This window comes from Colius striatus, chromosome 10, assembly GCF_028858725.1.
Source record: "Colius striatus isolate bColStr4 chromosome 10, bColStr4.1.hap1, whole genome shotgun sequence".
Classification (NCBI taxonomy): Eukaryota; Metazoa; Chordata; class Aves; order Coliiformes; family Coliidae; genus Colius; species Colius striatus.
Genome location: NC_084768.1, coordinates 14,689,973 through 14,702,345, shown reverse-complemented (window position 1 = coordinate 14,702,345; position 12,373 = coordinate 14,689,973). Strand labels below are relative to the sequence as shown.

Sequence of the window (12,373 nt, the reverse complement as noted above, 5' to 3'; positions counted from 1 at the left end):
GCTCTTTAAACCTTACAAAATATATTAAAAAAATCCCAAAACATAGAAGGCTTTTTTTTAAATGGAATGGTTAGAGGGATCTACTTCTACGTAGACTAACTTTGCCTGTTCAATATGTAGTTAAAACACAGATCTCTAGACAAAGAACTAAAGTGTCTTAAGGTAAATGCTTCTGTTGTAAGATTGTTTTTCCTGTCAGTCATTACTTTTCTTCTCTCAAATTCAAGGCACCTTCTGCCTCCAGGCACTTAAGGAAGAGTCCTGATGTCCCAGAATCTGTGATCATCATTGACTTTCACTATCTCACAAAACACAGCTTAAAACGTGACATATATGCTTTCTTGTATAGATTTTGATTCCTATTTTAACACAAAGCTTCCTCTTATTTACTGATTGTTAGGACTTTTGGGGACAAATTTTCAACCCTTCTCCTGCCTGCAGCACTGCTTTAGCAGAATAAAGAGTACAGAAAACTCTACCTATTAGACTGTAGGGCACAGATCCAGCTGAGTTGTGTTTAGCTTCTGAACTGAGCCTGTTTGCAATGTTATTATCCTCCTTGCAGTCAGTGAAGTGATATGGATGCCTCCAAAGATACATTCAGATCCGAAGAATGATGCATCAGCACTTGGTCTACTCACTGATTTTAGAGGTGCGCTGTGGCAAATTGGCAATTTAGGAGCTCAAAGTTTAAGGCCTGGTATGATGAGATATGAGGGAGAAAACACTGTCATACACTAACTGGAAAGGTCTTTGTAGAGCAATTGTAGTCAGTACCATTTGAAGCATTACTGAATGCTTCATTCTCTAAAGCATTTCATCCCTCAGCCAGATTCAGAAGAACATTTTAAAACTTCAATATCCTGGAGCAAAAATACAACATTTATCACATGATTGTAATTTGATCGTATCTCAGCTATGTGAAGAGGTTAGCATTTCTTTTCCAAATATCACAAAACTTTCATGCAAAGTCTTCTAAAAGATTCCAATTGAGTTTATTCACTTATAGTTATATTAAAACCTTTCCAAAAATAGCTGTGTGCATATTGAAAGTACCATGAAATCTGATAAATCTCATTGTCATGATATTATAACACTGCTATGAAGACAGAGTGGGAACATCTGTGATTATTAAATTGTGTTATTTTTGAAGGCGTTCTGGATAACATTTACGAGTGTTACAGAAATGCACCAAATCGAAACACCCTCGAGCTGAAAAATTGATTTCCTTGGAGCTACTGCACAAGAAACACAAGGCTATAGCACATTAAATGTTGATTTTCATGTATTAGACTGTTTTGCGGGGCTTTAGAGGCTTCTGATAATAGCTGATGATTCTTTATAAATACATTGAGATTTTTTTTAAGGGAACATTTTAAATATGTTTCTTCATCTGTATTGGAATCAAAGATTGCGTCCTCCAAAATAAGATACTCAAAGAGGACTATGTCACTGTCAAAACACAAATGAAAAAATTGCTATGTCCTATGTATGAAAAAAATTCAATTTCACATTTTTTGTGTTAACACACAATTCAGACAACATAGGTAGTAGCAGCCATTTCCATAGCTTCAAAATGTATTTGAAATTCATATAAACTAAACAAATACTTTACACTTCTTTTATATAAGTGATATTTTTTTCTGAATAATAATGGAATAAAGTATGTGTCTTCTTATGTTTTGGGTAGATGTAAAACGAAGAGTTCAGCTCAATTCTGTCTCCTGAGCCAGAAGATAGCATGCCAAGACTGAATTAAACTAAGCAGCCTATGGACATTTTCCAGGCACTGAGCTGCTTTTTTCTGATTAAAGCAAAGGTGAGATTATTGTACTGAGAGGTTGCTAAGGAGCCTGATATTTTTAACCACTAATCCAGTGGAAACTTATAAATAAAGCTTTCAAACAATTATGATGCTTCCATTTTTTCCAAAGTAAATACACTCATGTAACAACAGCAAAAATTTGATCTTTAAAAAATACATACCAAACAAAGCGATCATGAAGGTATACTGACAGACTTGGGTAATTTTTTTCTAATCCTATAATAAATTGTCAAATGTTCTTTTGCAGTGCTGTAGAAATGATGATATCAGAGATGCCTACATTTCAACAGAATGATAGAGATGGTGCTGAACATTCAGTCTGAAGTGGATTAAGACATATGGATTGAGATGAATGCATTTCTAAAAATACATTACCTGTGCTTTTCCCATATTGTTTTGAGTGCAACCTGATATTTTTAAATAATAGGCTTCTGAAATGCAGTTCTACTCTGTTAGAATTTATGATAGAAGAATCACTGAGTTACATTAAAAGCCCACAAGGAAAGAAAAGCATTGTTGTTACTCTATCTATAGGGATGAAAAATTCCCATGTATTGGCCCTTAAAAATCTTCTCAATTCATGTATATCTAAAACTATTATTTAATTAAATCAGGAGAAGCAGAGGCATTAGTTACAGTTTCTATTCCTGCTCTGTTTGGATTCATCCCAAGACAGTATCCTATTTAACTATTATCCCAATCACATTCTCTAAATAGTTCTTTTTATGACAACTTAAACCTCAACATCTGTTCATCAGTTTATCCATAGCAGTGCCTTTGACATGTTTTTGTTAAACAAATGCATTGGGGTCAACTGCATGTATTGCAGAGACAAGCAGAAACCTTTGCTTTAGTTTTTTTCCCATAACCATTGGCACAAAATGGCACAGATTTCTACCTGTTTTAACATATTGAGCAAGAACAGTTAAGCATACTACATAGAGTATAACTTCCTCTCATTTAACAGCATTTCCTCCTGTGAGGCAAGATACCTATCATACCTAGATTCCTCTTGCTTCACTAAATTTTGTTTTATTTTAGTAAGCTAATAAGACAATATTCTTGTATAGAAACACAATCTGTTGAGCTGATATGATTCTTTAAATCCTGAAGTAGAAGTCTTGGTTTGTTTCAGAAGTTCTTCAACAGAGAACTACAGGAACATGGATGTTGCAATCTATTCCATCTAATTAAGAAATCCTGCTGACTTTCATCCTGAGATGAAAGATCTTCGGAAGATCTTTGTCTTCCAATATATGAGAAGAGGACATATGATATTGTGTGTAGATAAGTGTAAAGGAGAGTAACACACTGATGAAGAGAATTGTGTAAGAAATTACAGAGCATGACATTTAACATTGCAAATTATTTTTTATTCATCCTAACCTCCTGATATGCCTTGTGTGTGTTAACCCCACTCCCCTGGAATGTAATATAAGATTGCAACCTCTTAGCAACTAAAATTACTTTTTAAAGCTATTCAGTCAATGTGTTTCTCCTCCTCTTCTACAAATTTGAAATCTCTTCACAAAATGTGTGCATATTTAAGGTCAGAAACAGATTATACTGAGAGATAATCTAAAGTCTCTTTATCTTAAAACCCTGCAGGTTTAAAATGTCATCTTTGCACCTTTCATAAAGCATCATTTCTAGGCTTTCACTGGCAATGTTGCACTCTGAAAATTGTCTTTTTTGATGCACAGAAGTTATTTTACATTACATTTAGAGGACTATTTGGGTATCTTTTTTCATGACTACATCTTTACCTTGCATAAAAGTAGAACAAATGTGATTCTGACATTAGGGACCAGGACCTTAAACAAATATGTTTAAATTCAAATTAAAGTAACAAGTTCCTTCTTCCTAAAAGGCTAGTGAGAAACCATATTCAAACCATATAACCATGTTTTATAGCTTCTTATTGCACTTGTTAAGTATGAGGTTAAATTGTGTTCTTCAGGACCAGTACATACCAATTAAAGTTTGTGTCACTAAAATACTACATATTATTATCTACCAGAAAAATTATAGCTTGTATATTGGTGATATCATAAATTGGGAAGTCAGTTCTATTGTCTACTTTTAGTACTTATACTAAACTCAGTGTTATTTTCTGAACTAGACCTCAGAAATGGATGGTGGTTTTGTGGTGTTCCATGATTGTACTTCATGTGTATTCTTTTGTGTATTTGATTGTGAAGAGAAAGAATTACACAATCCTTTGAAGAAGAAAAAAATAGACCAAATGGAGAATGTTGATAAAAAAATAGGTGAGGCTGCCTAAGTACTAATAGCTAATACAAATTTGATTACTGAAGGATTTTATGACACCACTACTTGAATTTGGAAAACATAATCTGTACATTACCTTTGAAAATATCTGACCCTTTGCAATGGAGCTTGTACTTAATGTAAGAAATACTTAAAATATGATGTCTGATAGAATATTTGTGGGCAGAGATATTAATATTCTTAGGATCAAATTTTCCATACAAAATATGACATTTAAAAAAAAGTCATTTCTGTGTCACAATTAAATCAAGGAAAGGCAGGAGAAAGAGGAGAGGAGGACAGAGAGAGAATGATTATGAACCACAAAGTGGCAGTTACTCAAAATAATTAGAAAATGCCTGTGGGACATAATGATTCAACGTCATCTTCTGTTTAAATCAGGAATTGTATTTAAGTTTCTCAGTCTCACATAAGCCACCTTACTTCTGTACATCATATATTCTGGTTCAAGTGTAGGACCAGAAAAAGAAGAAAGTCTTTCTTCCATATATTGATGACACATTTAAATTCCTCTGACTTCACAGTTTCACAAACACTTTGTGTGAATGTAGGGGTGTTTTCTGCTGAAGAATTCTAAGCCAAGTCTATACAGGCTTATCCACAATAAAGCACAATTCATCAGTTTATCTCAGAGATAGGTGACCTGACCTTGACATTGGTAGTCATACATCTAAAAACCATACATCGACTTCTTAATGACTCCAATTTAAAGTCAGTAGCCAGTGATGGAAAAAGCACAGAAACAAAGAGATCAGTGGAATGCTGTGACAGAACAATACTAGCCTACAGGGAAAGGGTGAAAGTGAAAGTACAGTAAAAGTAAGTTGAAAGCTTTTCCACAAATCTGATTAGGAGGAAGAAGAGGTGGAAAAAAAAAAAAAAAGAGTTCAGTTGACTGATTTTCTACCTGACTGCCTGGATGAAAAACATAGATGTACTGACCTTGTCCATGTGTATTTCTTAGAAGTTCAAATAGTCAGTCTGCTCCAGTTAACCAAAAGCCTAGGTTGAATAGTTACTAACTGAACCCTAATCACTTATAAAATGTTCCTTAGTATTAGAAAAAGGTCAGAAAGATTCCTTGGAGGTATGTTCTGCTATTCATCCTGAAAATATCACTTTACAATATCAAATGTGTCTAAAGCTTTAGCTAAAATATGAGCAGAATCTAAATTGTTACCAAAAGCTTACAGTAAACCTTTTTCATTTTTTTTCTTAATTGCTCCAAAAATTTAAAACTATCTTTGTATTTCATTGACTTGTTTTTTACTTTCACACTTCATTTCCTACTGCTGGCCAGGACCAAAGTACAAAGATTAATATCTTGAGATCACAGAATCTCAGGAGTTCAAAGGTACCTCAAAAGATCATACAGTCCAACCCCCCTGCCAGAGCAGACCACCTAGAGTAGGCCACACAGGAACTCATCCAGCTGGCTTTTGAATGTCCCCAGAGAAGGAGACTCCACAAGCCATCTGGGCAGCCTGTGCCAGTGCTCTCTCACCCTCACAGTCAAGAAATTCTTATATTTCTTTGGAACCTCCTATGTTTCAGCTTATACCCATTGCCCCTTGTCCTCTCATTGGACATCATTGAGAACAGACTGACTCTATCCTCCTGACACCCACCCTTTATGTGTTTGTAAACATTAATGAGGTCACCTCTCAGTCTCCTCCAAGCTGAAGAGCCCCCAGCTTCCTCAGCCTTTCATTGTAAGGGAGATGCTTCACTCCATCATCTTTGTGGCCCTGTGCTAAGCTCTCTCCAGCAGCTCCCCATCCTTCTTGAACTGAGGGCCCAGAAATGGACACAACATTCCAGGTGTGGTATCAGGAGGAGAAGCTCTCTCAACCTAAAAACCATATCCCTTTTAATACACCCCAGGATGCCATTGACATCAAAGGTGGTCTTTCAGATTAGATTACCTCAAGTAAATCAAGTGCTCAGCTCCTCTTGACTATGACTCTCTAACCTAACCAGAAAAGAGAATTACTGAAAATAATGTATTTGCAGTTCAGGTTTGGTTTTGGGTTTTTTGAATTACATTTTAATCAAAAATCCTTACTCATTGTCAACATTTTAAAACACTTTAAGTTCCTCCATCCTTTAAAAGTAGTAGTAATGGTTTACATAATGCTAGTCTTAATAATGTCTCTTGTCCCAGTAAAAACAATTGACAGACTGGGTTGATTAAAGTAACTGCAAATTGATATAGATGGATCATGTGAATGGTGTACCTAAGTTCCCTGATGCATTTCTGTTTCTGTTACAAGCATCATTGCAGGCAGCATCTGGAAATATCCATTTTTTTAATATATTGAACAAGATCCTGAAAATGTTATTTTGTACAACTGACAGTTTATGAAGTGGAGACACATCTCCCAATTCACATTGGTCCTATCTCTTCCCTGCTTGTTTGGGTTTGGGCCTTTTTTTAAGTAGATGAGCAAAAGAATAAATTTTCCTCTCCAAGTGATTTCTTTCTAATAGCAAAGTAAAGTTTACAAGCCCTTTGTCAAGTACTTGCAAAGAGTTTTAATGTAATTGGTCAAGACATCAAATACCTATCAAGAATTTGCTTTTGCTTTCATTCATACAAGTGGCCCTACATTTACTTACAGCATCTGTGATTTACACAACAGGTGCCAAGGGGTATTCTCCTGAGACATGGGCAGATTTGGGACTGGCAGCTGAAGAGTCGGGTCTTCTTCATTACCACTCATTCCCAAGCTCAGCATGCAGGTAAGCTCCTGACTTATGAGGAGAAAAGGGACTGCAAATGTGTTATGATACATCTGAGAGTCACAACTTTATGTCTCTGTAGTAAATATCTTCCACAAAACTCTAGAGAACCTTTGAAAGCATAGAATTTTCTAGAAAATAAAAAAGGAGTGATTTTTCTAATTTATTTCACTCAAATGAAAAAGACAAAAAAATCCAGATCTTGTACCGTGAATATCAAGAGACACTAGACCTCAGTAAATGTCTCTGACTGTCAGTAGAAAAAAGAGTGTTTCTCATAATTTTACAGGGTTTTCTATCTGTTCGAGTAGTCCTGTCAGTTTTAGTTTCTTCTGTACATTTCAGTCACATCAGGAAGGTTAACAGTATTTGGATCTTTCTTTTACCTCATGCTCCTCAAATTGCCACCGTTCTCAGTATCTTGAATTGCCCATGTTTGCATGCTGTGCCTAATTTGCTTTGGCAATTCAAGTATTAACTATATACCAATCACTCTCACTTTAGAGATTTATTCCTTTAAGCTATTTACATCTTGGATTTATTTAAGGGCTGGGAACAGCCTGATTCCAGCTGCTACTGCTCACTTTCACAACTTATTTATTTTCCTTTATGCTTTCCTGTTTAGGCTTCTTGACTGTCTATTGAAGAACAGGGTCTCTGTGTTTTGGCCACCCATTAAGATATTACTTGTATAACCTCTTATTAGTATACTGGCATATAAATTTTATAGGCTTTTATTTCTACTTCTCACAGAGAAAACTTATTTTTGTTTGGTTTGTTCTGGGGTTTTTTCATACTGCTCAATCCTAGATTAGATCTTTTGACTTCATTTAACTTTTGTCACCTTCTCTGTCTTTTTTTTTATGTTGGCTGTTGCATAAGTAATTTTCTCTTGTGAAATTTCACCACTTCTGTGCATGTTCTATGGCATTTCAAAAGGAACTGATGTACCGAAAGAGCAGAAATGTCACATTTCTCTAAAAATAAATGACTGCTACTGTCACTACTGCTTTATTTGACATTTGTGGCATTCAGATAGTTAATATTACTGATGAAAAGGAGAGATTATGACAGTCATGACCTCGTGTCTTCTTAATACAGAACTGATGATGTCCACAGTGCCTAAACCTAGGAAATGGACTTCTGAGGAATGCTGTATTACATGTAATGTTGTGCTCCCAGCTGAGAAAATGTAACTACTCTCTGTTGAAAAGTGGGCAACCTACTGTGTATCTGAGACAGGGCAGTGCACTAACAGTAAATTCCATCATACTTAGTGTGTGACCACGTTTATAGATTCTGCCAATTTATCACATACTGTAAACCAATATTTGCCTTGTCTCTAAGGCAAGACTTCAAAGAAAAAAAAATAAATCCAAGGAAAATGGACAGAATATTTTAAAAGATTTAACATCCTTTTTTTCTTCTTTCATTTTTCCCCTTGGTATTTTTAGCCTTATTTCCTTTTGGTCTATCTCCACTTACGGCAAGCATGACTGATCTGTTTTATTAAAGTCAGTAAAACCGTGCGCAGTATAAGCAGATGCTTTAAACTTGTGTCCTTCCTATCTTTTCTGAGACCATTTGGGAATTCTTAGTCCTGAAATGACTGTGGCTCATCACAGCTTACTCTTAATACAGAAGGAAGGAAATTCCTAATCAGCATTGTCCTTAAGGTTTGTGATAGTGAACTGTGAGTTCTTTGAGCATCTTTTCATCTAGACTTGAAACTGACTGATGGCCATTTCTTGAAAACACTTTGAACTTAACTTGCCAACAAGAGGTTTTATTTTCCTCTTCTTTATTATGAAATGTATATTTGAATTATTTGTTGTAGAAATTAACTTTTAACTTAATGAATTTTGACAAAATATTTGTGTGTGTTAAAGTATCACCAGATTTAGTATGCAAATATTACAATAAATAATATTAGAATATTCTTTTAGAGTTGCAAACAAAGACCTCAGAAATACTGCAGCAAGGGTGGTAACAGTGAAATTTCCAGTTCTACTGGAAAATGAGTCTTGTGCACTTACTTTTTTACTACCTCTCCTTCAATTTTCCCAGTGGTTACAGGACTTGCTGGCAGATTTCAGAAATGTTTAACACAGAGATAGTTTTTAGAAGTATAATATAATAGTAAGCAAGACCCACATTATTCTTGTGGGGAAAGTTGCTCTATTCATTGTTCTGGCTAAATCAGTGCTACCCTGAAACAGCCTGAAACAAAGCAAAATGTAAATCACTCTAAGTCCAACCAGTAATGAGGTAGTATGGAATACTGAAAGAAAAGATAGTTTTGAAAGAAGATCCTCTGAATAGGGAGAAAATAGAGTCATCACAAAATAATTTTGGGGATGCAACATGTCTGTTCTACTGCTCGTTGAATAGCTCTGTACCTTCCTATTTTTCCATTAGAGAAAACCATGTTTGCATAAGTCCAGTTATTTTTTTCAGGGTATAACTAACTACTCAATGGATTTAGTAAGTACACTTCAATTGCTTTAAACAAAACACTGTAAGGGCCCCATTAGATACCCTGTAAAATCCACCTATTAAGTTTAAAAACTGATCACTCAACACTGATGAAAAGCCCCTGTATAAAGTCACAGTTATTTCAGTGAGTCCTGGAAAAATGTCTTAATAACTACATTTGAAACTAAGCCATGGGTATCTAGGGGCAGTATGCAAAATAATTGCAATAGAAGTTTAGATGCTATGTGTGTGGCTTGGAACTGTGTTAGATGCCAATTCTTAGGGATTATAGCTGAAAGTACACACTGTAGCTTTTTAAAACATTATTTTCTCTTTCTTGGTGAACTGGAAGGATAAAACATTGAGCTATGCAGAAAGAAATTGAATAGTTGTCCAGCTCACATGAAAATGAATGTGAAATGGTCATCCAAATTCCCTGAGCAACTTTGAAAACATCAAAGTCATTCCTAATTATAAAAAAAAAATACAGTGGTAGCTACAAGTATAACTCTTTGAGTTCTAATAGCACCTTGGGCTAAGTTGAGCAGAATTTGGTTAAGTTCAGTATGACTTTTTTTTAAAATAAAAAAGAAAGCTTTTAAAATTTTATTTAAATGTCAGAGGAGAAATAGTTTTGAAGTGTATTGATGTTGTCATAAATTAGGCCCAGGAACCAGGCAAGTAATGCACTATATATTAACATTTCCATCCTAATTTAAACTACAAGAATCATCTGCATAGTGAAGAAAAAAAGGGAACCAGCCAAACACTTTTCATTAAAACCCTGAGTCACGTTATCTGGCTTAATGTAGATTTCCTATTGCTATTTCTCACTGTTTTCAAATAGTTTTCTTTGAGTTGTCTGCCAAACTGCTGAAAGCTCTGGAGTCAGTTTTACAGTAAATTCTAATCGTAGCCATGTCAAAGATTGAATCTCTTGCACTTCCCTTTTATTGCATTAATGGGGGGAAAAAATGGTTCATGTTTAGTCTGTGAAAGGTACAAGATTCAACAGACTAACTTCATTAAAATCTATATCAGTTTGGTGGCACTTTCTACTTCAGTGTTTTCCTCTAGCTACTAAATGTAAATACACTAAAGGTTTCCTTCTTTCTACCTTTCGCTTTTCTTCATTTCAGCCTTCACTCTTCTCTCTCTCCAGGGAAAATCTGATGAAATGAAGGAAAAACTCTCACCTTTTTTCTCACACAGAAGGACTGGCACCCAAAGTTTTAGCTGATCTGGGAAAAGGAAAGGAAACAAGAAGTAGAGGTTAAAAAGAATCTCAGGAGGTATCTCAAGGTAAATGGAAAAGGAGTATGAAATGGGGAAACATAGCAGTGAAAAAAAATAAAATTAAAAATGAAGAAAACAGAATAAAATAATGTCTATAGGCAGCAGCACTATGCCTCAGAAGCTGCAGGAGATTATGGGAAAAAAGCTGTTCTACAAGGCATCAGAAAGGTATCTGAAAGGTATCAGAAATATAATGCTTGCAGTGAAGGGAGGAGTTAGTACAACATTAATTATTTTCTCCATAAATGCAAAAGTGTATTTGGACACAGATCAACCAAAGGTTAGAAATTAATCTTAATCTGTTAAAAATGTTAAAGGAGAGGTTAAAAATCTCCTCTATAAGATGCATATTCTATTTTTTTCCAGCCTTTAAAGGAAGAATTATATTAAGAAATATCTGAAAATATTAGGTAACATGATAGAGAACAATTTAGCTGGAGGGAAATAAATTCCAAGACTGTGTCTGGAGCATCACAAAGTTATTGTAACTTTCACCCTGAAGATTTCAAAGCTTTCAACTTTACTGTGTCAACAGCATTTGTGATGGCTTTTACAATTTTGCCTTACTTTGCTTTTTCTGTATTTTCTCTAGGATGGGAGAAATGGTGGGCATATTTTGACTCCCTTGTAATATATTCCTAGGTCCCTCTTGGAAACGTTTTTCCATGTATCCAATGTGTAAAACTTCATCTGACAAAATAATTCCCTGTAATAATTGCAGAAAATATTTCAGATATAAATCACTAATTGTGCCTTCTGCTCCCACCTGCCTGGCCACATTGCACCAGTGCCTATTGCCACTCAAGCCAAAGCCAGAAGAAGGACCTGAGGGAACGTTATTTGGGGCCTAATAACAAAGTTGTGATGTCTGAGGTTGAGTTAGCAGGTTTTCAAATTCTGATAATCAGACTATAAACCATGCACTGTCAGTGGAATTGTCCTTTAATGTCATTTTAGAGAAGTCCAATAAGTAGCTTGAAAAAAAAAATAAAGGGTGGAGGGAATGTTTCAAAAAGAAATGACATAATTAAAAAGAAACTCACAATTAAAAATAATCCAACCTCTGTATTACCACAGCAGCGTGAAACAATTTATAGAAACTAGGGAACTCTCAGATAAGGATTGAGTGTGTTATGTAAAGAAGTTACAGAAAGTGCTACTTTCATAATATTGGCTTGATCCTCATCACAATTAGAATTAAAATTTCAGTCCTGACCTGTGACTTTCATTACTTTTGAGGGTTTGTCTCAGGTTATTAACATCATTTTATTGCAGTACTGCTATGGAAATTATAGAAAAAGTGGAATATGCCAGATACTATGTAATTATTCTTTCATATTCACAATACAGCACAATTGAACATATGGCAGACATGGTTAACTGTACTTTATGCTAATCTCTGCATACTATTTAACTCACCTAATTAACTATACATGGTATACTAGACACTGCCTTGCAGCAGAAAATCAGGAAGGAATCCTCTGGATGAAGCATTAAATGCCTAAGAGAAGAGGAAAAACAGTATCATACTATATTATATCTTCTCTTCCTCCCAACTCTTTGTTTCTTTGTTTTAAAAAACTGTTCTTTCTTCAGTAACCAAGACACAGAAACTTTGGATGTGATCTGGCCCTTTTTTTATCATTAGAATGTGGTCAATTTCTCAAATAATCATATTATTCTATAATGTTCACAAAAAAACAAATGTTAAAGAATTTAAACATTCTTGTCAGAAAGCCATCC

At 34.9% G+C, this 12,373-nt stretch overlaps 1 protein-coding gene across 4 annotated transcripts in view; it reads left to right on the top strand.

The window, feature by feature from the left end:
- ADGRL4 (adhesion G protein-coupled receptor L4) overlaps positions 1-12,373 on the top strand; it is a 264,165-nt gene that overhangs the window by 68,587 nt on the left and 183,205 nt on the right. For 3 of the 4 annotated variants that reach the window (XM_062004023.1, XM_062004022.1, XM_062004026.1), the window contains one exon: positions 6,760-6,859. In XM_062004023.1, the coding sequence (XP_061860007.1) occupies positions 6,760-6,859 (100 nt within the window). Of the gene's footprint in view, positions 1-1,690; positions 1,820-6,759; positions 6,860-12,373 lie in introns of all 4 variants that reach the window. The other variant, XM_062004025.1, reaches the window with a different exon arrangement.